At 25.3% G+C, this 27049-nt stretch overlaps 6 protein-coding genes across 12 annotated transcripts in view; 4 read left to right on the forward strand and 2 right to left on the reverse strand.

The window, feature by feature from the left end:
- The first annotated feature begins 245 nt into the window (after window positions 1–245).
- LOC107994395 (uncharacterized) lies at window positions 246–1611 on the forward strand. Its single transcript, XM_062074914.1, has 6 exons — window positions 246–407; window positions 494–586; window positions 714–839; window positions 980–1150; window positions 1299–1466; window positions 1535–1611. The coding sequence occupies exons 2-6, from the start codon at window positions 503–505 to the stop codon at window positions 1583–1585; spliced, it is 600 nt and encodes a 199-aa protein (XP_061930898.1). The 5' UTR covers window positions 246–407; window positions 494–502; the 3' UTR covers window positions 1586–1611.
- LOC107994489 (zinc finger protein 568) lies at window positions 1459–8234 on the reverse strand. Of its 4 annotated transcripts, none has more exons than XM_017051451.3 (7): window positions 6829–8234; window positions 6412–6749; window positions 6195–6335; window positions 6056–6121; window positions 5926–5990; window positions 2696–3549; window positions 1459–2578 (listed from the first exon to the last, which is right to left on the reverse strand). In XM_017051451.3, coding segments are annotated over exons 2-7 (1461 nt in total). In that variant the 5' UTR covers window positions 6745–6749; window positions 6829–8234; the 3' UTR covers window positions 1459–2576. The 4 variants fall into 4 exon arrangements, with proteins under 4 accessions (XP_016906940.1, XP_061930872.1, XP_028520856.1 ...); XM_062074888.1 differs by having other exon boundaries at window positions 1459–3549; window positions 6829–7012; window positions 7221–7366; XM_028665055.2 differs by having other exon boundaries at window positions 1459–3549; window positions 6829–7119; window positions 7221–7355.
- A 799-nt stretch (window positions 8235–9033) lies between these two features.
- Window positions 9034–11011, forward strand: LOC107994469 (protein FAM50 homolog). Its single transcript, XM_017051413.3, has 4 exons — window positions 9034–9682; window positions 9776–9930; window positions 10007–10119; window positions 10211–11011. Exons 1-4 carry the CDS (start codon window positions 9034–9036, stop codon window positions 10329–10331), a joined length of 1038 nt encoding a protein of 345 aa, XP_016906902.1. The 3' UTR covers window positions 10332–11011.
- Window positions 10749–15651, reverse strand: LOC107994470 (VID27-like protein). Of its 3 annotated transcripts, none has more exons than XR_009829703.1 (9): window positions 15430–15650; window positions 15253–15357; window positions 15054–15184; window positions 14893–14972; window positions 14773–14822; window positions 14546–14669; window positions 12836–12958; window positions 11522–12744; window positions 10749–10944 (listed from the first exon to the last, which is right to left on the reverse strand). XR_009829703.1 is itself a non-coding variant. In XM_062074903.1 (9 exons), exons 1-9 carry the CDS (start codon window positions 15525–15527, stop codon window positions 11717–11719), a joined length of 1425 nt encoding a protein of 474 aa, XP_061930887.1. In that variant the 5' UTR covers window positions 15528–15651; the 3' UTR covers window positions 11005–11716. The 3 variants fall into 3 exon arrangements, 2 of the variants coding, with proteins under 2 accessions (XP_061930887.1, XP_061930886.1); XM_062074903.1 differs by lacking the exon at window positions 10749–10944 and having other exon boundaries at window positions 11005–11895; window positions 12210–12744; window positions 15430–15651; XM_062074902.1 differs by lacking the exon at window positions 10749–10944 and having other exon boundaries at window positions 11448–11672; window positions 12210–12744; window positions 15430–15649.
- A 10-nt stretch (window positions 15652–15661) lies between these two features.
- Window positions 15662–18521, forward strand: LOC107994471 (AP2/ERF domain-containing protein PFD0985w). 2 transcript variants are annotated; one of them, XM_017051416.3, is made up of 3 exons: window positions 15662–16325; window positions 16394–17793; window positions 17955–18521. In XM_017051416.3, exons 1-3 carry the CDS (start codon window positions 16241–16243, stop codon window positions 18039–18041), a joined length of 1572 nt encoding a protein of 523 aa, XP_016906905.1. In that variant the 5' UTR covers window positions 15662–16240; the 3' UTR covers window positions 18042–18521. The 2 variants fall into 2 exon arrangements, with proteins under 2 accessions (XP_016906905.1, XP_016906904.1); XM_017051415.3 differs by having other exon boundaries at window positions 15767–16325; window positions 16394–18521.
- Window positions 18522–19251: 730 nt separating this feature from the next.
- The window catches only part of LOC107994313 (neuroendocrine convertase 2), a 32361-nt gene continuing 24563 nt past the window's right edge, over window positions 19252–27049 (forward strand). Inside the window, exon 1 of the mRNA XM_062074872.1 lies at window positions 19252–19726. Within this exon, the coding sequence (XP_061930856.1) occupies window positions 19304–19726 (423 nt within the window). The 5' untranslated portion in view covers window positions 19252–19303. The remainder of the gene's footprint in view (window positions 19727–27049) is intronic.

Genomic DNA, 27049 nt, shown 5'->3' on the forward strand with positions numbered 1-27049 from the left:
TATTATAATAAAACGTTTATGAATGAAATATTTATATTTTTTGAGAATTATAAATGGAGGACATTACAAATTATTCATTTTCATTATTATTTGCAGAATTTATGATCAATTAACAAAAAATATATAATAAAATTGATATATAAAATTTATAATATTTTTTTATAAAAAATATAATATAAAAAATAATAAAACAATGATTTCTTTATTTTTATTTAATTATTTTTCTAAAAACTACGCAAGTCATGTTTTTTACCATTAGTCCCTCTAGCGGAAATTTTAGCTCTACTAAAGGAAGATCCACCCATAATTGATTCCACATTCGTAGCACGTGGACGTAACGACGCACGGTTCTTGATTAAAGTTTGAAAATAGTAAAGTTTGAAAGTATTAAAAATATTATTGAAAATGTAAGTTTTTATTAATTTTTTTTATGTTATATTTTATTAAATTTAATAATAATAAATATATTATATCATTTAATAAATTAATTTAGAGCGTAAACATGTCTATGCTATCGTGCCCAATTGATATAAACAGTGGGTCTGCTTATGAATCAATAGAAACCCAACAAAAAAGAGAAATTTCGGTAAGTAAAATTTACGCTAATAAGGTATATTTTAATTTTAATTATTATTATATTATAAAAAATATAATAATAATTAAAATTAATTAAAATTATATGTACTTGAAAATAATAAGAAATGAAATTGCAGAGCGCGTTGAAACAGAAAAGAAAAAATAAAAAGAAGTACACTTTTGATTCATCGACTCAATTAGGAACCGTGCCTCTAGAAAGTGTTGAAAATTTATGTTCTCCTACAGTAGAAGACTGGAAAGAGGTTTTTAATTATTAAATATTTTTTATTCTAAATATCTAACTATGCATGTATTAATTTTGAATATCTATGCATGAATACATATATTGACTACATAATTTTGAATATCTATATATGATTATATATATTTTTTAACATTAAAGGAAAACGTACCAGCCTACGATCCTTGGAAAAGTACTGAAAAAAGAGACATCATACGCTGCTTGATAGGAGGTTCAAAAACAACAAAGATGAAGTTTAAACTAGCCGAACGACAGAGGATAATGAATCTCCAAAAAGAAAATTCATGCAATTTAAATTTAAAAAATAATTTTGTGAGGTTTCATATTTAAATATTCGTATTTAAAATATGTTTTATACTTAAAATGTGTTGTATATTCAAAATATGTTTTATATTTAAAATATAAATTCAATTTTACTAAAAATACTTATATGATATTTTTATCATATTTTTATTTCTAGAAGCATAAAATAAATGTTTCTCAACTTATTAAAAATTTGAGAAAATTAAACTTGAACGATATTGATACTTTAATAAAAAATATTGATATGAGTAAATTATTTATAAGTGAAAATATTAAAAAAAATACATTTATAGAAGAAAAATATACACAAGGAAGTATTGACAAGGTAAAATAAATATTATATTAAGTGTACAAAAATTACATTAAAATAAATATATATGTAAAATGTTACAGATGTTGATATATAAATTTAAAGAATTGATGCTTAATCACTTGCAAAAATAAATTTTTCAAAAGGAAGAAGTTAAAAATAGAAGTATTACATATATTATTTGATGATTAAATGTTTTCAAAATTTTCATTACTTTTAAAATAAGATATAATATAGATATATATACATTTTATATATAAATATATATATATATATATATTTTATATATTTTCATATATTATAGAAATGTATATATTTCTATACTTTTTTATATTAATTCTTTATCATTATTATTAAGTTTAAAAAAAATGCATGTTATTAAACTAATTGGATGAAAATGATTTATTCTTTATATATATATATATATATATATATACGATTTCTGAAATATCCATTATAAAAATTATTTTATGATTTAAAATTTTCATTTAGAATATTTATAATATTATTTTACTTTATATATGATATACATATATATATAAACTTATAATTTGAAATCATATCACAGCAATTAAATATTTCGTAATAATTCAAGTATTTTATAATATTGCATAATTGTTAATATATTAAATAAATGTAATAAAAAATGTTTAACTTAGAATCAAACTATAATAACGCCTACATAAATCTATGTTATACATTCTATACATTATCTGAATTTTTTATTAAAATTCTTAATTGAATTCATTTATAATAAACTAATTTAGAATAGTTCGATTCTTCATGGATACAAAAAAAATAAATATTTTATAGATATATTATTGATTTTCGATTTTAAATTGATTTAGAAATTATACAAAGTTATATAGATATAATAAATAAAATAAACATATCAATTTGTATATTTTATCTTATCTAATATTCGTATAAAATTTGTTTAAAGACGTAATTTTATTTTCAACTTATATTTCGATTATTTCCCAATAATTCTGCTAATAACCACGATGACGCTTCTTTATGATGTTGTTTTATATGGTTCCGCAAATATCTTTTTTGACCAAATTTCATACCGCATTTACAGTCAAAAGGTTTTCCATTATGTATTGCACGATGTCGCACAACTTCTCCTTTAACAGAAAATGTTTTACCGCAAATTTCACAGGCAAAAGCTTTAATACCTGTATGTGTAGTTTCATGATGAGTTAATCTTTGTCTACTTCTAAAATATTTTTCACAGTACGTACATTTATGAGGTTTATAATCTGTATGTACGCGATTATGAATGTAAACAGAATTCAGAGTTCGAAACATTTTTGGACAATGTTCGCAGGCGTATGGGCGTTCACCGGTGTGAATTCTCCGATGATCGTCCTTTGTTCCTTTGTTTGCAAACGCACGACCACAAATATCGCAAGCATATTTTTTTAATCCTTCGTGTACATCTCTTATATGTCTAGCGAGATCTTGTTCGATACGATAAGATTTTCCACATAAATCGCATTTGCAAGGTCGTTTATCAGAATGGACACGAATATGGCGTAGAAACCCCCGTTTTGTAAATATAATCTTTTTACACGTGTCACATTTATAAGAAATTCGATCATTAATTATTTGTTTTGCTTTATTTACAAGTTCTGTCTCGTCTGGATTTTGAATTCGATTGACATCAGAATGTCTGTTAATATGCTTTTTTAATTCAGATTTTTTTGTGAATTTTCTTTCACATAAATTACAAGTATAACACAAAGGCTTTTCAATATCTATAGTGGAAATTCGTTCATTATCTCTATTTTCTTTTTTTGTGTCATTTGTACATTCTAAAATTTCATTTTCTATATTTTTTAATTTATTATAATTATTACTATGCATCGATATGTGATATTCAAAATCTTTTTCTTGACCATGATACACTAGCTTACAATACTGACAATAATGCATTTGAGCTTCATGCTCGCCATTCATATGATCTATAAGGTACTTCATATTTACGAAGACAATATCACATTGAGCACATTGAATGTATTCTATCTCCTCTGCGTTTATATTTTCGCTTTCGATCGTTGATATTTGCATAACAGCATCAGATTCAGCCTTCCACCTGCAAAATAAACATTCTGATATCATGTTATCGAATGCGAAATTTTATGTGTTAAGTTCTTGCTGTTATTTGTCTTCAAGTAATATTCTTGATTGAATCTTGCATTGATTATTATGAATTCATTTATTCGATTAATATAGTTTTTACTATGAAATTTGTTACAGATATTGCAAGAATAGGATTTCTATTTGATATGAATGAAAATATAGTTATGTTTTTTTTTTTAAATTTTTATTATATAAAAAACATTTATGAGAATTTTTAAATAAAATGATTTGTGAACGTGCAGAGATGCCTTTTATATATTTAAACGATTTTTTTAAATGACTTTTTGTAAGTTTTGTATATATTTTTTTCTTGTATGAATTTTTTTGTGCTCGTTTTTAAAGACTACACTAAATTAAATTTCCATTTTAATACATTATTATTTCTTGATTGATACATTTTGTTTTCTATATTGTTTTTAGTAAACTTTGAATGGGATTGTCTATTAAATACAATTTTGTCATAATTTTGTCTGATTGTGATATCATACTATATGCATAAATATATATTTTTTTACATTTCTGAAAAAAATTAAAAAATTTTTACTTTCATCCTGCATATCTTTATTTTATTCAAATCTTTTACATTTAATATGCTATTCTTTAAATCTGTTTATAACAATTATCAATATCGCTATCTTCATTGTAATTAAACTTTTTACAATTTATTAAATATTTACTGTTATGAGCAATTTACAATACAAAAAAATATTTTTGAGATAGCCTGGAAAACTAATAAATGTACAGATTTGAATGTTTATTGCCTACTATAAATTCGAAGAAATATCTAGATGCAGAGCAAAATGATAAAATAGCATATTAGCATGCTCGTAAAGTTTCAATATGTCTGCTTTTAATATGATTATTCAAATAACGTTTTTGTCGAAAAGCAAGTCCACACTCTACACAAATGAAGGGTTTTGTTTCAGAGTGAATTAGTTTATGTCTAACAAGTTCTGATTTTACTCGAAATCTTTTCGAACACACGTCACAACCATAATTTTTTTCTCCTGTATGAGTAGTTACATGAGCTAACATTTCCTGCCTTCTACGAAATTTCTTATTACAATAAGTACATGGATGTGGAAATTCATTTGTGTGTAATTTACTATGAATATATAAAGAAGCTTTTGATTTAAATGTTTTTCCGCATGAATCACATATATAAGGTCTTTCTCCAGTATGTGTTCGTCGATGATCTTCTCTTGTAGCTTTCGATGCAAAAGATTTACCACATATATCGCAAGTAAAATTTTTTAATTTTGCATGTACATCCTTTAGATGCCTAGAAAGACCACCAGAATCTCTAAATTGTTTTCCACACACATGACAAGTAAACGGTCTTTCGTCTGTATGTATTCTCATGTGTCTGAGAAAAGAGTCTTTTAATTTAAAACATTTTCCACATTCAATACATTGATAAGATTCTTGAACATTAATAGTAGTTTTGTTCTTCAAATGTTCACAAGAATCCTTTAACTCTTTTGTATTATTAGAACAAATTTTACATTTTCCTTTTAATTTTTTATTTTTATTTTTTATATTTAAAGAATCTGTTGATTTATATGTTTCATTATGTAATTTTAATTTTTCTAAATTATTTGAACTATATATTTGAGAAAGTTCTTCTTTTACAATAATATCATTGTTGTCTTGTAGTTGATCAGACATTATACTAGGATGATCAAGTGTTGAATTCATGACAGTAATCCATACCGAATCGCAATCTCCACTGTCTGCAGGCTTTCTTTCTTGCAACTGGAACTTTTTTCTGTATGGCTTCCAAAATACATTCTGCATATCTAGGAACACTCTAAATGGTGTTCGCATATTACTGGACCTGCAAAACAGTCAATACTTGACTTCGAATTTGCAGCTATATGATGTATATTGTTCTTGTTTAATCCAATTATCAATGGTATTTGAGAAAATTAAGATTATTTTTCTTGATAATCCTTAATTCATAGTCATGTATCATTTTCTCAGCATATTTGTCTAAATAGAACATATATAAAATTGCTTGTAATTGTCTTTGTATATAACTATATATAAATATTTTGATTGAAAGAAATCACAGTAATCCAAGTTTCATACTTCAAATTAAAAATAGTCAATATATAAAATATTTTTTAACAATATTTGTTTCATGTGTTAAAAATTTTTTTATTCATTACATAATATTTATTAAAATTGATATTATAAAAATATTTATTAAATTTAATATTATTTATATTGGGCATATTTTCTGCACGTTCATTATACATGCTATATAAACTTCAATATATTAATTTAACTTTTAGTTTTTTCTTTTTTTAAATAAAAAAATCATTACCTTTCTGAATCAGTAACAGCTAAATTTCTTGAAACTTCATCTTTCACAATTTCTTGCTGCTGATGCTATAATTAAAAGAGATTATTATTTAAGACACATATATAAAAATTTATGTTATTTTTATACTTACAACTGATTCTGTTATATTAGATATAGATGTTGTATCTTGTGTAGAAGTTTCCAATCCTTCTGTTTCCTATAAAATAAATATTTTTTTAAATCACATTTAAAATAGCTAAAAAATAATGTATAATTATTTTTATATATACCTGTTTTTCTTGTAAAGCATCTTGCATCTCTAATAATCTTCTTTCTGCACTCAAACATCCTTCTAATAATTCATGCCATGCTAATAATGTAGCAGCACAGTGATAACACAATTGTAATGGAAGTGTATCATTTTCAGTTATCTATTTTATATAAATTTAATATATAAATAATCTATGTGAATAAAAATTATATGTAAAATAAAAAATAAATGCATACACATATTGGTAAATATTTATGTATTTTATTACATAAATCATGTTGTAAACCTTCTCCTTCAAATATTGGGATTAAATGATCATTGGTATTAGCACATATTCTGCATAAATTAGACCAAGAAAATTGTTCATTACACTGAGTTACTGTTGATTCTTCATTTGAAACTTCTATTACATTTTGTTGTTCAGTTTGAACATCAGTTACTACAAAAAATCCTTCTTCTTCACTTTCTAATTCTGTACGTGTATTTTCATTAACCATGTTTTTTACAGTTTGAATTAAAATTGAATGTTCTTCACATGGTTCTAATATAACAGGACTTTCAGATTCCATTATATCTATTGAATGCAAAAACTAGATTAATGTTAAAAATATAATTATATTATATTTTAAAATTCTATAAAGGTATGTACTTACAAAAAAATTAATTACTATAAAAATATAAAGAGTGTTCTTCACACTTTGCATGCACGATTAAGATAACAGAAATTTTAAATTAAGTTTCGTTTCTTTTAAAATTTCATTTTTCTTCATCCATATATAGGATATTTCAAATCATTCAATATATTATTCCAATTCATTATTTTCTCATTTTGAATCACTTAAAAAAGTAAAATATTCATCAAATTTTTTTAATTAATAACCATTGTCATAAACTTTTACAAAGTTTTAATTTTTTACATGACATTTTCGCGCCGATTTATTACACTATACGAAAAAAATAAATAAAAAAATATCGTTGTATACATATAAATTATATAATTTATTTTAAACTATTTTACTAAATAAGATATTTATTTTATAATTACAATGTCTTCTTAAATTTCATATAATTCTTTCCGACATGATAATACCATAGACAAGATACAGAATAGATTTAACATTCAATTTTTTATTCTATGTCTCAGAGTATTAAGATTATATATTTTAGTGTCATCCTTAATGTTATTGATTGCAGAATAAGTTTGTAATGTTCGTAATAGTTGGAATTAAAATTAAATTTCAATGTAAAATTATAAATAAGAAATAAAATAAATATTTTGTTGTATAATATATTATAAGTGTACATGAAATATTCTATTTTATAAATATATTTATAGAAATTATAAAACATAGATTGTTCTATATTATTATGTACATTTTTTTTACAATTACAAAAAGTTACTTTTTAGTAAGCGGTGATATAAATAAATTTTTATTTTGCAATTATTTCAAGAAAATATTAGAAAAAATTACAAAAAAAAACATTTTATGCATATTATAATTTATTTTTTATTTTATTAGATTTTTACTTATAATTTATTTTATCAGAATAGAGAATATAGATCAATTTTCATCTTGAATTAATACACTATTAATTTATAAATTTATTTTGTGATGAAAAATTAATATATTGTAAATCATGTCTTCAAAAATTTAAAAATCATTTATATATGATTATAAATGTAATGAAATATAATGATACATAGCATCGATTTGATATCTTCTACGTGATCACGTGATCACGTGGCAAAAATAATAATAAAAACTGAACAAAAAGAATAAATAATGGAAGAAAATCAGAAATAAGATAAAAATATAGAAATCAATGCTATCTCCAAAGCAATGCAAATAAAATTAATATAAATAAAATCAATAAAACAAAAATATAAATAAAGTAAGAATTGATCACAATCATTATTTCTTAAATGTCAAGATAAAGTAAGAATTAAAGATCAGCGTTATTTTTTAAATATTTTCAAAAAATAACTTTTACAGAGATAGCGCTGATGAGAGTTCTTATTCTTAATTTTTTCAATATTTCGATTTCAATATTTCTTAGCGATATTATACAATTAAAAAATTCCCTATTTTTAGTACAAATAATTAAATAATAATTCCCTATATTAAATTAATAATTCCCTAGTTTAATGTACATATAATTTCTTAGGTATAATGCAATAGTTCGATTGGTATTAAATTTAAGACAAAGAATATTAAAGAAATTTTCAGTAGTGAGTTATATTGTGTGCATTATCATGTACTGTTTTATTACACAAAAAAGAAAATATTGCTTTTAAAAGTTAAAAAAATTTAATCTAGAAACTATTGAATAATTTAATTTTTCAATTTTGACGATTCCATTATTTATATACTTTTTATTTGTATATTTGTATACATTTTATATGAAGATTGGAGGTATGTAAATTATTAAATTTCAAAGTATGATACAAAAATTAGAGGTTATGTTATGTTTTGTTTATGATTTGTTTATGAAATTAAAATATATACTATTATAATACTTCTTACTGAGTTTCTATTTTTTTTTAATATTATTGTTATAAAATATTTATTATTTGCAAATAAGAATAATAAATTTAGTAAGTTATATACATTTAAAAATTATACATTTTCTATTTTATCAAATAATTATAATATGTAATTTTAGTTTTTCATATATTCTTTTCACAAAAATTATTCATTTTATATTAATTTTTATTATTTTTAATAAATTACAAACATATTATATATTACTTGGACATATCATGTCTCTAATTAAAATATTATTTTTTTTATTACAGTTTTTATTTCATCAATTTAAGAATTTTTAAAACATATTCGTTTAAGATATATTATTAAAAAATGGCACATTATAAAGGAGCAGCTAGTGAAGCTGGCAGAGCAATGCAATTGATGAAAAAAAGAGAAATTGCTCAACAAGAGATAGAATTAAGAAAAAAGAAAATTGAAGATGACTTAAAAATTCATAATATAGAAAACAAATTTGCAACACATTATAATGCTGTTGAACAACAATTAAAAACGTCTACTATTGGTTTAGTTACTTTGAATGAAATGAAAGCAAAACAAGAGAATATAGTAAAAGAACGCGAAAGAAAATTGGCACAAAAAGAACGAGAAAAGGAACAAGAAAAAGAAAGAGCACTTGCTGCAAAACAAGCTGAGAAAAATAAACAAAAAAAGCAAATACAAGCTTTGTCATTTAATTTATATGAAGATGAAGCAGAATTTTTAGAAGGAGAAACAGAAAAATCTGAAATATTAAAAGATAATGATATTGGCCCAATAATAAAAAAAATAAAAAAAAATCCAGATGTAGATACAAGTTTCTTACCTGATAGAGAAAGAGAAGAGGAAGAAAACAGATTAAGAGAAGAATTAAGACAAGAATGGGCTAGAAAACAAAATGCATTAAAAGAGGAAGAGATTGAAATTACTTTCAGTTATTGGGATGGTTCTGGCCATAGAAGAAGTGTTATTATGAAAAAAGGTAAAGGTTTAATTATTATTGTAATTATATTTTTTTTCATTTATTACAAGAATAATTTTATGCTAATTGTTATTAGTTTGCACTGTTTGTTAGGTAATTCTATTTATCAGCTTCTTCAGAGATGTTTAGAAGTTTTAAGAAGAGAATTCAGTGAACTTAAAACGATTATGGCTGATCAATTAATGTATGTTAAAGAAGATCTTATTTTGCCTCATCATTATACATTTTATGATTTTATCGTAACAAAGGTAAATTTAACATACTAAAAATTTTATTTTATAAATTTACATAATATTATTAACATATTATTTATGCTAACTTTAGGCAAGGGGAAAAAGTGGACCACTTTTTACATTTGATGTCCACGATGACATTCGTGTTATGCATGATGCCTCTGTTGAAACAGAAGAATCTCATGCTGGAAAAGTATTGCTTAGGTATATTATATTTTTCACCAATCAATCAAACTATGATTTATATATGTAAATTTATATATAAATTTTATATATTAATTATATTTTATTTCAGATCTTGGTATGAAAGAAATAAACATATATTTCCTGCTAGTAGATGGGAACCTTTTGATCCAACAAAAAGTTATGATAAATATACAGTATCAGATAAAAATAGAAAAAAAGATAAAATTTAATAAATAGATTGTATAGGAAATAATTGTACAAAACCTATTAATACATTGTGTTCAGTAAAAGAAATTTAAATTTTAGAAAAAATTTCAATTTTAAATTTCAATAAATACTATATATATTCAAAAAATATTAATGTATATTAATAATATTAATATTAAATAATTATATAATTGAAATTTATAATTTTCAATTATTTAATTATAAGTAAAGATCGATATAATTTAAATTTCGTACTGAACATTACATTATATAATCTTATATATTTCAAGTAATGCATAAAAATTTCATAAAGATACTTTATAAAAAAAATATTTCATATTTATAGTGAATAATATTTTATTTAGTATTTTGATAAGATAACTTTATAATAATATAAAGTTAATATTAATAGAAAAAGAAAAATTATTTCACTATATTTAATTCATTTTCTGTGTCGTTTACAATTGATAATGGATCCATGATTTGAGGTTCCTTTATATCTCGATTTATCAAATTATTATCAATATTTTGTAAATTTTTTGTTGATATAGTATTATGTATTGAAATTACATTATTTATATTAAATATATTGTCATTTTTTTTAAAAAATTCTTCTTGTTTATCAGATAAGTTTTGCTGAAAATTTATTATTTATTAAAATAATGTTAATTAAAGAACTTTAATAAATTTTATTATTAGTTTACTTTTTTATTTGTTTTTAATAACATTTCTGTTAGTTTTATATCTTTGCATGTATTTATGATATATGGATTAATATAGAAATCTTTCATTATATTATTTATTTTTTCAATATAACAAGTTGAATTAATGAATTTCCATTCATCCTTTAGATAAGAAATAAAGTTTGAAAAAATTAATAATAATCAGTAATTTAATTTTATAAAATTCAACTTATTGATATAACTTACTTCATTATCGAGATTTAAAAGACTTATTTTATCTTCATTTTCACATAATTGCTGTTCAGAATTACTTGTCTCGGATGATTTGTTAGTGTTATGAAAATCTATTTTTATAATTTTTTAGAATTCAATTTTTGTTAGATTTTTAATTATATAAATAAATATAATAAATATATATATATATATATGAATGCTATTTAAAATTCGGCAATAATGTTTTTGTTTACTCGAAAATATATTAAAAGTTATTATTATTGAATTTTTTTTGTACATTATTTTTATTATCATACCTGTACTTAGTGTAGTGTATTTTGGACATAAGTAAAAAAATTGTCGTGTATTTTCTGCTAGTTTACCAGTTTCACATGGATTTGATGCTAAAATTTTTTCTAGCCGTTTTCGATTCTCACATTGATAAGTTAAAGTTTCTTCAATTGCTTCCTATATCACGATTAAAATGATTTTATTTATAAAAATAAAAATAATTATTTTCTCATCATATACAAAAACTTTACTTTTATTTTATCATTCATTATATGTATAAGATTATCAAGATTTTCCACTTCTAAAATTTCTTTTTGTATATTCTCATCTTCTGTATCATTTAAAATATTAATGTCATGTTTCCATTCATTTTCAAGCAATTCCTCATTATATTGAAATTCTAATTAATTAATAAATAATTTGATTTATTGAATCTAAGAAAATATTTATATTGCATATTATTAGATAAGAATAATAAAAATGCTAAGATATCCAGCGAAAGAAATTTTATATTGAATATTTAAAGAATTTCAAATTAAATAGTTTATATAATTATATAAATATGCATAATATGATAAATAAATTGAATATATTTTTTTTTAAAAAAATCCAATAATGATGATATAATTTAATTGTAAAAATTATCTTAATATGTCAGCATTTGTTTATTTTTTTATTTGATATCACTTGAATTATTATATATATAAAAAGTACCTTTTTTTGCTTTCCATGAAATTTTCATTTTTTCTATTTGATCTTCCACAATTGAAAAATCATAAAAATCCTTTGTATTTGAATTCAGAGATGATTTGGATGTAGAGTGATTGGTTTGTAGAGATTCTATTGACGGTGATCGAGTGAAATTTATAAATGATATTTTATTACATTTTTCAACAGTTTTCAATGCAAACTGATCTTCATTAATGTTATTTTCAGGAATATGTGTAGAATTTTTTAGTTTTGCTTCATTTTCAGTTAAAATAAATGAATGATTTTGTTCTTCAATATTAGATTTAACCAAAGACAATGATTGATTATCATCGAATTTACTACGCGATTGTGATTGCGTTTTGAATTTTTCTTCATCACTGTTATCTTCCATGTACAATTCTTTTTCTGATATCCATACTTCTTCTTCTTCTGCTTCTTCTTCTTCTTCTTCTTCTTCTTCTTCTTCTTCTTCTTCTTCTTCTTCTTCTTCTTCTTCTTCTTCTTCTTCTTCTTCTTCTTCTTCTTCTTCTTCCTCCTCCTTTGAAGATATTGAAATTTGATTTAATCAATCAATGATCGGTTATTTCCCAAACTAGTTATTAAATAGAAATTTCATAAAATTTGTTCACCTCCTTTTTGATTTTAATAACAAGTTGAGATTTTATCGCAGTTTCCATAGACTGTTCTTGCAATTTTGAATTGCTCGTTGTTTTGTATGTATTGGCCATCTTATTATTAAATATATCAGGATGCTAAAAACATATAATTTCTTAACTTGGCATATTAGGAAATGACGAATTTAGTATTATAAAAATCATTGATGAATAAAAAATCAATTTAAAGATCGTAGTATAATAATTACAATTTTTTTCAAGATTAGCCTTCTTTTCTTTTTGAAAAAATGAAAAATTAATAGAAAATTAAATATGATTATGTTCTTTAAATATTTTCAAATTTAATTGTAAGTTTAACTTAATTCAATGCATGCATGTGATATGTTCTTGAACTAGGAAAATCTGGAACAAGACTGAAACGGATTAAAATAACATATAATAAGTGCAAACAATTTAAATTTATGATCACATGAAGTTATTAGGATTTGAAATTTAGCGAAAGTGTTTTATTTTGATAATTTATCAAAATTTATCAATGTTATCATATTTTAAGAATGTATGGTAATTTCATATTTAAATTTAAATTTTGTTAATTTTTATTTATTTACTTATTTTTGTAATGTTACTTATGTTTGTAATGTTATTTTTGTAAGGTTAAAAATAAAACTATTTTTGTTCATTAAATTTTATTAATTATGAATGTAAAAATCATTTAAAAAATAAAATGCATTATTAAATTTAATGTAAATTTACGTGAATTATTTTGCAAACATATATTTGTTATTATATTAGGATATATTTAACAAATTCTTATTTTAAAATCGTGAATTAACAAATTAGAATATTATTTCGATTCCCATATCGCGTTATTTGAAATTAAATATAATAAGTAATAGGATTCACGTAGTAATTTTTTATAATAACTCTTAATGACAAGTCTTATCAAATATTCTATAGATTTAAAATATTCACGACATTATTAAATTCTATTTATTATACATTTAATTGTTTTAATAAAATATTATTACTATTTATTATCAATTCATGAATACAAAATGTTTTGATATTTATTTTTTCAAGTTTATTATTTTATATTATAATAATGCTCTATGAGATACTATATACTGACTTCGAAATCGCAACTAGCGATACTATAACCAGATACAACTCAATATGTAAATAAACGTACATATTAGTTTATTTGTGGAATATTATATATTTAATTATTATATATTTAATAATTATTATATATTAAATTTTTTAATATTTTTCACAGATTAATTAAAAAAGAAAGAGAGAGAAGATATGATATATACATATATTCGTTGTGAAAATTTTTGTAAAATAATTTTAAAAGATTATAAATAATAAAAATCATTTTTATCATTTCAGAAATAACGATAATAATTTTTATTGTATATAACATTAATATTGTTATGAAATAAAACATTATATCTTTTATGATTATAAAGTTGTAGGTTTAATGCAAGTGGGATCCATATATGTAATTTCTTCTGGAAAATGATCCATAATAATAAATCTTTTTTCATTGGGTTCACTTAAATTATCCAAAAATCCAAACCAGTAAATTACAAGTCCTGGCCCAAATCTATTCCAGTAACTCAGAAATTGTTCTTTAATATACTTCTGATGTATTTCTGTATTTCCAAATCTTGCTTTAGATTCTATCCAGTTAATTACAAAGCCATTTATTGCAATTGGTACCTCAAGTTTAAAATCTGGAGTTTTGTCATATCCTCTTGATCTCAAGTGTTCCTCATTACGAAATGCAAGATTTCGTTCTGTCAAGTAGTTTTGTAACTTTAATTCATATTCCTGACCTACAGAACTATAGATTTAATATATAAAAACAATGTATAAAACAAGTATGATTATTTTATACAAATATATAAAATAAGTATGATTATTTTAATATATAACACAATACATACGTTCCAACAGCATCTGATATAGGTCCATACAAATTATCATATAATATACACTGTAAAACATTATTTAACTGTTATACAGCATTATTTTATTTCTTAAGATATTAATAAATTTTAAATTACCAAATAGACTTCATATGCAAGATCTTTGTCCTGTATAAGAGTAGTATCCTTAAATAATTTGCTAACTTCGTTCCTAGAGACTAAAAATATATTTTTTTTATGATTGTTTAAAAAGAATTATAAGAATTTTATTGTATAGTATTATATAATATTTAAATTACCATTAAATTCATCTTTTCCACAATGTTTTTCAAGAACATTTCTAGCTAACAGTGCAGGAGGTGCACCAATATCTTTCGCCATTTTCAATAAAATTCCAACAGGTTCTCCATTTTGTACAGCTTCCATATAACTATTATTTAAATTAATTAATTATATAGCTATATCTTATATTAATATATTGATATGTTTGATACTTACGTATCATAATAATTTTTATTATTACCAAATAATTTGCTATGATTGACTTTCATCTTATGTTGTACTTCTAAAGATAATATACTATACAATGTATATACTGGAATGCTAAATAAAATAAAAATAAATATTTTGTCATAGCAAATCTAAATTGAATTGTTTTTAATAAAACAATCTTACTCATTATATTTTTCTTTTAAAATATCTCTACAATCTTTTGATAAACCTCGAAATTTTCGAATTGTTGTTACTATATCATTATATAATTCAAGTTTCATTTTCGATTTTTATTTTTTAAATTCAAAATAAATTTCTTTAAATTGTTTTAACTTTTATTCATTATTATGTAATATTTATATTTACATCGATACTCAACATAAATTGATATTATATTTGTGTGTGTGTGTGTACACACACACATACATTTTTTAGATAATTCATTTGAAGTTTGCCTTTCATTCAATTTTTGAGGGAAATTTAAATATATTATTTAAGTCAATATTAATTTAATATTTTAATTATTTATCTTTTTTTCTTTTTGCTTAAAATAAATTATAAAAATATTTATAATTAATATTTAAATTTATTTTTAAAAACATAAATTATGATACATAAATTTAATATTCCTACAATTTATTTCAGAATAATAAGAAAATTGAAAACGAATACATTAAAAAGCTGCTTTAGTAGCTACTTTCACTTTGTATAAGAAAGATTGTAGGTTAGTAATTTTAAAGAATTATAAAGTTTAATAATTATTTTATTTCTGATCTTTAAATCTGAAATTTATACAGAATATCAAATTAAATTATTTTGTTAAAAAAAAAAAAAATTATCATAGAAATATCAAAAAGAAAAAGCAAAACGCACTGAAAAAATCTAAATATTTTTATTATTATATTTTATTTTAAATTAATGTGAAATCACATATAAAGTATATATCAGTTTATTTATATTCAATTTTTAATTATTAATTTTTTGTTTTAATTTTATGAAAATTATGAATAAAAATAAAAAATCATCAAAGAAATGTAATGTACAACAAAGAAATAGTACAACAAATAATATACAAGAAGGTAATTAATATAATTTCTCTAAATATAATAGATTAATAATTTTTAATAATATAAATTTTGTGTTGTAGTTTCACTTAAAAAAAATATGAAAGATGATTTGGGAAATGATTCTTCTCATTCCTATGAGTCACATGTTTCTGGTCATAGTACACCAATTCGAAAGAAGGAATATGTTATTGATATAGAAGATTCTCCTGAATTAAATTATCGTTGTAGTCCAATTTCAATGCCTTGTACTCAAGATGGAGGCAATGAAATTGCCTGGGATTGGCAAACTCCTGTTAATAAAAATTCCTATGATAAATCTAAATCATCAAATAAACTTATTGAAACTCCAAAAAGAACCAAACAGTTGCAAAAGAAGCGAAATTCTAATTCTCCATTATTGCAAAAACCACTTAAAAGGAAACAAGTGAAAATGGAAAATATAGAAAATATTGGAAAACTGACAGCTGAATTAAAAGCTTTAAGTGAAAAGATGCAAAGCATACAAAAAAATTATGATAATGATATTATTGAGAAAGAGAATGATACAAAATGTGAAATTAGTAGTAAGTTGATGATAGAATTGGATAGTGATAATAGTGATGAAATAATGGTTATTAATAATGATAAATCAAAAATGAATTCTATTGTTATTAATAGTAATAATAAGAACTTTACTAATTATGAAGATTTATTTGATGATTCAATTGATGATTCAATGGTAAAATGTAGTCAAGAAATTGAAGAAAAATTGAATTTATGTAAAAATAAAAAAAATGATATAATGGAATTATCTATAGTAAGTGAGATAAAAGAATTATCTTCTACATCTGAAAAGTCTTATTATTTAACTACATCTAATACTTCTACTGAATATTCTAAAAATTCTTCAACTAATACAAGTGGTCATTTAAAAACATATTCGAATAAGTCGAATAGAACAAATTCTAGTTCAAATATTTCAATATCAAATTTAAAATTTAACAATAACAATAATATAAATATATCACATGAAAATCAAACATTGAAAAAAAAACATATGTCAGATTTTCCAGATGATTCTTTTGATGATTGTTTGGCAACCTGTATGGAAGATGATAAATTAGAATCTAAATTGTCAGAATATGATTTTAGCCCATCAAATTCAAGTCATAATACAAGTCTTTCCAAAAGAATACCCAAACTTGTTATTTCTAATGCAATAACTAATAAAAAAATATCAAATAATTTTCTTTCAACATCAGGTATAAAAGAAAATATCAATAATAAAAGTAAGCTTATTACAGATGATTTAGTAGAAGAAGTTGAAACTATAACAGATATAGAAACATTACGAAATTCTTTTCCTAGTAAAAATTCCTTAGAAAACAGGAAATTCTTTAGAACAAAAAGTTTATCAGATCAATGTTTTTATCAATGTAAATATGCTAATACAAATAACAAAACAATAAATGTATTAAAATCAAATGCAGTTACTCAATCAGTAAGTACTAAATTTTCCATTGTAAAAAATCAGAATTCGTTTAAAAATAATAATTTTTTACAAATTAATGGCATGGAAAATACACATAGATTTAACAAATTAGACAAGAAAGAAACTGATAATCATATTGTTAAATACAATTCTACTAATAATTTACTTAGCATGAAAGAAATAAAAGAATCCCAATCTGTACGATGTACACCAGAAGAAATAGAAAGAAAACGATTGGAAGCAAAGATGAAACTTGAAGCAAAACGTAAATTACAGCAAAAAAATATAAAATCAAGTGGTAATTTGTTAGAAAGAAGATCTCCAGGGAAGAAATATGTAAAAAGGTGATAGACTGGTATTATTTAAATATATAAATCAATGAAATCATCTTTTACACAATGTGTTGTTTTATTTAGAATTATCGTGCCTATTCTTTATATTTCTGTGATTCTAATTGTATAAAAATATATAATTATTTGATAAAAAAATCACCTTTTTTTTTAATATAATTTAAAAATCTAATCTTACCTAAATTTTGTATTTATTGTATTAATGTATAATTTACAAAAATATTCTTAAGATAATTAGTATTATCTTTCAATCATATAATTGATGAATTATAATTAATATAATAAAATATTATATTTATTTGTTTATAATACGTATTATAATATGTATTAATTTTATACTTAGATAGTAAATTTCAAAATAAATACTGGATAAACTTGTTTAATTTATTTCTTACATAAATATATATTAAATCCATATTACAATATTATTTCATTTAGTTAATTATATACTAAAATACTAGTCAAATATATACTAAAAATGAATATATTTCGCAATCTAAATTTTAAAAAATATGTAATATTTAGAAAATTATATATTTAATAAATTATTATTTACAAAAAATAAAAATAGAATCGAAAAGATCTTATCATATGAATTAAATAAGTATTACTATTTAAAATAAAATAAAAATATTTAGAAAACAATAATATTAATACAATTATTAAAAAAATTACTAAAAAAATATTAAAGTAAGTAATTCGTAATAATAAATAATAATAAATGAAAGTCTTTTGTTAAATAAATTTATATAATAATATATATAAATAGAAATATTTTATAAAATATTTAAAAAAATTTTTCATGTTTCCAAATCCGCGCATGTTTAGTAAACGAGCGCCATTACTCGACATATTCAATCGATACATCACGTGACGTCAGTTTTGAGTTCATAATGATGTTTTTATTTCATGAACATGAAAGAAATATATGAACAGTAACAAGTTTCTTTTTAAAAATACGCACAAATTCGTATGCATTGAAAATTTGAAGATATTTGAACATGATATTTGATTTATTCTTAATGATCATGTCATTGCAGCATGTCATTGACCATCCCCACCATAGATGCCTAACGAATCAAGACAGATATCTATTTCGCAAATCTTTTTCTGATTGGTTGAACGACTCGATCGAGAAACGACAGTAAGCCAGTCGATCAGCGACAAGCATGGGGAGAGCACGTGTCATTTATATTGTTGCGCACAACTCGGCAAGCTTATACGTCGACTCGCACGATTATACCACCACCCCTACCGACTTTTTCACCAGTGAAATGAACGTAGTCGGTAACGCCACTAGCGTTGTAACAACCACCGAGAAAAAGACATCAGTTTCTTCTTCTGTAGAGGTGGTTGATAGTTCGAAATTTGTAGTACCATCGCGTACACCGAATACAGTGCCCGCGAATGCTAAGTACATCAGCGTACGCCGTCGGCCTGTTACGATGCTACTCGCGGTGATCGCGCTCCTCTGTGCCGGTAGCAGTGCCGAGGTGTTCACTAACACGTTTCTCGTGAAGATGAGGCAGCCCGCGGAAAGACATATCGCCGATCGCGTGGCTGCTAGGAATGGATTCGTTAATCTTGGACCGGTAAATTTATCTTTTATTAATAGAAATTAATTTTTTCTTTTTGATGAAATGGATTATTGTAATATAATATTATGAGATAAAAGAACTTTATTGACTTTTAAAATAATCTACATCATATTGAACATATACGAACTATTTCTTTTTAAAGTATTTATTAGCGAATATTATTTGATGCGATTAAAATAGAACGATAGAAAATAAAATTATATCCATAAGATTTTAGATTTTTTAGATTTTTACTATATTATAATATTAATATATATAATTCTTGGTAATTCTAACACGTATACATTAAATTTATTATTATATCATACAACATGCTAAAGAAATCGCTTATTTCAGATGAAATAGAGTATGCCTTAGGGTGCGGATGGGGTGAATACGCTAGGATCAGAATAAAATCTTTCTTGAACGATCGATACGAACTTTGCTAAGAAAAAATACTTTGAATAAAACGCAACTGTTTATATATTATTTTTCGGACTTGGGAAAAAAATTCAAGATATAATAATAAACATAAAATTCTTTGAGCTAAGATATCTATTTAAACAAGTACATAGAATTTATACTCATTACAAATGTAACGAATGAAAATATAATTTCGATGGTTTTATATATATATATATATTTTTTAAATAATATTCTTCGTTTAAATCTCCAACATATCACGCGTATGGGTTGATAAATCTTCGAATACGTATTGTTTGTGCAATTGTTGGAAAATCTGTGTTGGTCACATATTTTTTTGATTCATTTCACTATTGATTTATATCAACGATCAACTTGTCGCTTCGTCTCATGATCGACCGATATTCACCGCAAGTATGCAGAATTTACCAGAGGCATTGATTTTGTCACGAATACCCGCATTATCGCGGAAAAAACGCGTTCGAAACAATTGATCGACGTCATAAATATGTAGGATACGTATTAATGATAAGATAAACATCATTATCTAGTAATACGAGGGTAGAGATTTGTCTAGAATTGCACCATTCATTTCTTTTCTTATGGTATCTTAAAAATGTTATTGATATAATTTATATATTATATAAGAGACACGTATTGCCATAGATTTATTTTTATTATATTTACTAAAATATTGGTCATTTCATTCCACGCGTCTCGATTTTTAATTTGCTTTAATCGAAATGAAAATATCAATCACTGATCAGACAGTGCAACAGTGAAAACGACGCGGCATGGTCAGACGCCTACGTGTCAAATATTGCGTAGGTTTTGTCTAATATACTCAGCTTTTTCTCTATTTTCTTATCGATATATCGTGAAAAATGCCCTTTTACAAGGAAACTGATAGATATTTTCGATCAAAACACATTTTCAAAGTTAATTTACAGGAATAATAACGAATAAATGTTTACAAATTTCAACTGCGCTTCTGAATAACAATATTCCCTTATTGCACGAATTTTATTATTTTATTATACGTTTTTGCGATCTCGAGATATTAGAATACTTTTTCTGGGAAACCAATTTTACGATTATTTATTTCGTTTCGTCGAAACATATATACGTTGATTCGGATCGTGTAATCTCTTTAAACGAATTTCTGAGAATTTTTCTCTATCGAGTTGAGAATAATTTTTAAATAAAAAAAAAATATTAAAACAAACAAACCGATTAAAACGTATCTGCGAGGCTAGTTTGTACGATTGTGGGAAAACTTTGGCTGACAAAGGTTTGACTACGATTACCGGAATGAAGTTGAGAAACAATAAATATATCTTTGTAAGGGCCGAGACGAGGAAAACGTTGAACGTTTGTTTCTGACATTTTACGACGATGCAAACTGTTTCTTACAGTTTCATTAAAATGAAAGCTACCGTGAACAGCTGGTAATTGGTGAAGAAACATTTGAAGTTTTCCTCTTGAAAGCACAAATTTCAATTGGAGCAACTATCCGTTTCATCGAACGAATTGCGTTAGTCGATGTGACGTCTACAGTTTATTTCCCTTTATTAGGTTCACTAGCCGAAACTTATCTCTTTTTTGTCTTACAAAATTCTATTTCTTCGCTCCATTATTTTACCGATAATTATGTGCTCCAATTTGCATTTTGCAATACTTTTAATATTACTCTCGCCGTCCGTAGAGAATAATTCTCTTTCATTTTCAGCAAACGATTGAAGAAACGAGAAATTGCCTTTTGCGTTATTTTACGTCTCCTCAATAATCGAGAAGCTTAAACTTCACGTCGTGATTATTTTTAGCTCGAAACTTTTCTTCTTTCGTCCAGAGCAGAGACTTTATTTAAAGGAGATTTACTTAGAAATTTCTTTAGCTCGAAATATCCATTATTCAAATTGAGAGAAATATATTCTCTCAATTTTATGGATACTGTTTAACTTGTGCTCGCATGAAACAGACGTGTAATGGCCGTTTAAGCGAAAGGTCAATGGATATGTTCACGATAAATATATCTCACAAGAACTCGACAAGAAACTCGAATATCATTGTCTTATCTCGATATACCACAGATTTGCAATTGTAAGTTTGTTGGATATATTTTGTTAATGCATCCGCATCATTCGTCACCGTTTGTTTAATTTCTGCACCATTTGGGCATTACGATCGTGTGTCGTCGAGTAAATTTTATACGTTTTGCCTCATGCGTGCAATCCATTATCAGATTTACGTATATGATCTTCCTCTACCTACGCAATATAGGAATTCTATTCTAACAACAACTATTCTCAACAACAATAACGACCAGACATTTCATGCAAGTTCATTAAATATATTATCAATTTATCGTAGATAAACCAGAGAGAACTATTATTATTAATAGATGGATCCGTTTCTCTTACTGTCAATAAGATATCTAGCATCTCTTTATTTTCCAAGATATATGGACTCGAGGTTCATTTTTCATCTTTTAAATAAAGAAAGCTTGTACGAGTTTTAAGTTATAAAGATCTAGGCATAGTTTCATTCAAATCTAATTAAAAACTTCGGAAGACGATCGAATATAACAGAAAGAAAGAAAACAGAAACACGAAGAAAACGAACGATCGAAAGATAGCTTGTCATCCGATTAAAACAATTCGATGAGAGTGATTTTTGATTGTTTTTAAAATCAGCCGAATGGAAAGTTTATTCTGGAGCTCGTGGGGGTTGTAAAGTCAATTGGCTGGAAGGGTGAAGAGATTGGGAAACGATGCGTCGTTTAGAGAGTTCATGCAGGAAGTGTTATTTATCGGTTTTCAGGGAATCGATCTCTTCTTGAACGCCATATTTACACCGATTTGTGACGTTGTTTTATCTGATCGTTGGGTTTCTCACCCGTCTCACACGATTAATCGCTCCGTGACGTACTCGTTGGATTATCACGGTGATCGATCGCCACCACCGACGACCGATTAGAACTGTCATCGTCGATAACGGCGGATTTCCATTATGACGGGGGAAATAAAAGGGCATCGCGTCTTTCGGGTCACGTATATATATATTCATGGCTAAATGTCGCGTGGACGTCTTTTTCAAAACGAATATCGCGAAGGAGAAAAAAAATCGAGAAGATTCGAAAGTGATTTGTCCGCGAATAATAATAAAAAGATTAGCCACGAGAAGCCGCGTGGAATAATCATGTTAAATAGGTCGATCGATTGGAATGTTGCGGTAATGCCGGTAACCTTTCGATTCGCCGTTGTATAAGTTGAACAAGGGGTGAAAACCCTTGCTCTTTTTCTTTGTTTTTCTTCCTCGTATGAAGGATGGAGGAAAATATAGAAAAAAAAAAAAAAAGTTTTATGTTTTGATACGTTTACGCGGGCCATAAACTTTGCGAATTTTCTTTACGTAAGCGTAAGTTTTCGAGCCGAGGGAAATTTTATTGGGCGGAATTAATTAATGTCGATTTATTAATAGGACACGGTTAACACGAACGGATAATTTAGTTGAATTTATCACTGTCTCTCTTTATTAATCGGTCACGTTTTAAATATTAATGAGAGCTCAATCGTTTTTATTGGTCAATTAAATAATACGAAAGTTCTCGTCTGATTAAAATAATAAAATAAATAAAATAAAAAATTCGAGTTTTAAATTGACTTGGATATAAGGCAACTGTAAAAGTTAACGATGATTACCCGCATGCAGGTTATAGCAAGCCAATCTAATTTTAATCTTCTAAATTGCGTATTTAGTTTATTTTTAGTCGTTTGTAAAAATCTTTAGTCTCTTTCTTCCCACCCCCTTTAATCTTTCAGTAAAATTTTCTACTATACATAATAATAATGTACATCCCGTGTACGACTACGTCTTTCAGTTGAGTAATAGCCGTTTTTAGAAGTTGTTAATTAAATTACTTTACCATTCTTGATTATTTTCGTGGATAATATAAAGGAATAAAGTTGCGTGGAAAGTAATGAGCACCCTAGCATTCGATCATACGTCGGGGTACACCGGTGTTGAAAGACTAAACTTTAACGAGCAGACAAAACTCGTGCACGAGTTAATTTACCGAAGTAACGAGTTAAAACACGTCAAGAATGAAAACTGATTTTAAATAATTTTGATTAATTTTAATCGAAGGATGATTAATTACTTTACATGAAATATTTATATCTCTTATATTTTTATCTCTTTATGGATTGAAAAATCACTATGAACGTATATATATATCTGCTGCAAGTAGTCAACAAGAATTTCTCCGTGTATTCAAAGGATGAACATGTAAGGATTGTATCTGGTCAATCGAAAAATTGAAGATGAATAATATCGAAAATGCAATTACGCTGCTGTTATATTAATAACAGGGCTTGGCACGTGTTTCGTACGCATCATAATGTCACACAGGCCTTTATTACACTTACTTGACCACTTGACATGCAGATTTCATCACCCTCTCTTCCATTCTCTACGACTTGTCATCTGTACAAGTGCAAGTAAATGAATAAATGCAGAAAATGGAAGATCGATTGTTCAACAATAAACATCTCGATGCACAACTTCATATATTCTTTTCTATTTACCTTTATTTTTAAAATTACACGATCCAACTTATTCGGATTACATACTCTCTGTATCCGTATTTTTATCGAACAGACATTTTTAATTATCGTTAAATTCAACATGGACGCACAGTATGGAAATGTTGAATATACTCGATGAATTTTTTTTCAAATTTACTTATTTTTCTCCCCCAGAGCTTTAAAGATACGCAGATGATTTATGTATAACAAGCCGGAGAAATTGATTTTTCACTTCTATCCATAACTGGATTAAATCGGGCAAAGTTTGCACGGATTTTTAATTTTTCCCATCTAACCGTTCCAACCGCTATGTTTCAATTATATATAAAAGGTTTTCTGATAAATCTTAAAATGGAAGATTAAATGGCCACAACTTTCACATTTTCTTCTCCCGTTTCTGATCCTCGCAACGCAAATATACGCTTTCGATACCACGTGGCCACGATAATATCGCATTCGCATGCATGGAAATAGACCTATCTATAGGGGAAAGAACGATAAACCTGCAAATTCCTGTTTATCCGTTGGACAACGCATGTACGTACGTTGTAATGCCGCGATTCGATGTTATGTACTTGGTGAACGGTTACTAATTGGATTTACGCGACACGTGTAGATCGAAACTGCATCACGAGGTGAATAAGCTTAAAGGACGCTCTATCTCCTCTATGTTTCCCTAAAGAAGACTTTATATTTTATCTCTTCGTTCAGTGAACAACAGTGAAGGAATTTCATTTCGAAATATTTTTTCTTTCAAGTCAAATTCTGCATCTCATTTTTCACGTTGGTAAAATATCTCGGTGAATTATAACGACAAATTGCCAGCAAATGACACGAGATTTAATCCATTTCGATTTACTAAGCAATATTTAAGTGTTAATATTTCAACGATCCGCAAATATTTCTTGTAACTCTATTTAAGAGCTTATCGCTTTGATATTTACACGATTGTTCTTCACGCAAATTAATGGAAATGGTTAATCAATCGGATACGTTGTGCACGTTGAAGATAAATTTCATCGAGGATTATTAATCATACGACTCGTTCAGTTTCAACGGAAACTGGAGGCAGGATTAAATAACGTAAAGCCTCTGATGAAAATCTCCTATACAATATTTGTTTCGTCATTAGCAACGAAGTCGTATCGTATTATCATATGATCTCGTGATAAAAACTTCATTTCGAAGTTCAAAGATATTGCGTTAGCATTCTGTGTCACTCGATACGTTGGCGAACAAACGTGTCGTATCCTATCGATCTTTGGAAGCGAGGATTAATCCTGTGATCCTGGAAGTGAAAAATTCTCAAAGGAATGATCCAAGTTTTTTTTGTATCTAATTTTAGAAAAAGAGAGAAATAAATCTTTCCTTTTCGAGAGGATTTTATCGGAACGTAAAATTTTAAAAACGTTTTAAAGCTTTTCATCGTATCATAAAATTTTCTATCAACAATAGCCAAGTTTTATGGGATTCAAGAGGAAAGGAAGAGGGCAGCAATAGTAATCAGAGTGGCGAAATGAGAAAATTCTTTCTCAGCCACGATACGATTATTTCTCTTCGGTATTGGTATTCGTGGTAAACAACAATTCATCAGAACAGATTTGTCCCGATTTGCCCTGGATGATACTCCATGCGAGTTTTTTTTTATTATTTATCGTTCATCTTCTCGCAATTTCGCCGATGCGATATTAAATATCGATCGCCTTTGATCTCCTCGAGAAGAAATTTAATAATTTCGCCTCTGCGAGTAACTTTGTAACGAGATACACAGGAAAGTTGGAACACGTTGACCAATCTTGTTTCCTCGTATCATCGGTATCTAAAGACAACGTCGACTGCTCCAAGTTTTGCAGGAATCAATTACCAAAGATGATTGGTTCATCGTTTATTCTTGCACAACCTATAAGTAATCGTGGACTTATGGAAATTTAACATACAAACACCGAGAATGGACGATCAGAAAAGCTATCGAATCGTATCAATTCTTTCAACCATTCTTCCGTTTAATTGTTTAAATAAATAATTTCTATCCTATATTAAACTATGCTTCGTTAACATTATTATAGATGAAAAATTACAAAGTTTCAATTTTCTTAAAAATACGATACGGTAAATATTTAAGATTGTAAATAATATTTGTAAATAAAGAATTTCACTATATATTAAAATTCTCTTTTCTCGTCAGAAAGAACAAATTTCATTAGCGTTGAAACTCTGGCTAGAAAGTCTGGAGTAACCATAGAGCATCGATGCCTCGACCTTGTGCGATCGTTTTCCAGAAAATTGCATCAATCCTCGGGTTACGGCCATAAGTCTGTAGATAGATAAA

This window comes from Apis cerana, linkage group LG5, assembly GCF_029169275.1.
Source record: "Apis cerana isolate GH-2021 linkage group LG5, AcerK_1.0, whole genome shotgun sequence".
NCBI lineage: Eukaryota > Metazoa > Arthropoda > Insecta > Hymenoptera > Apidae > Apis > Apis cerana.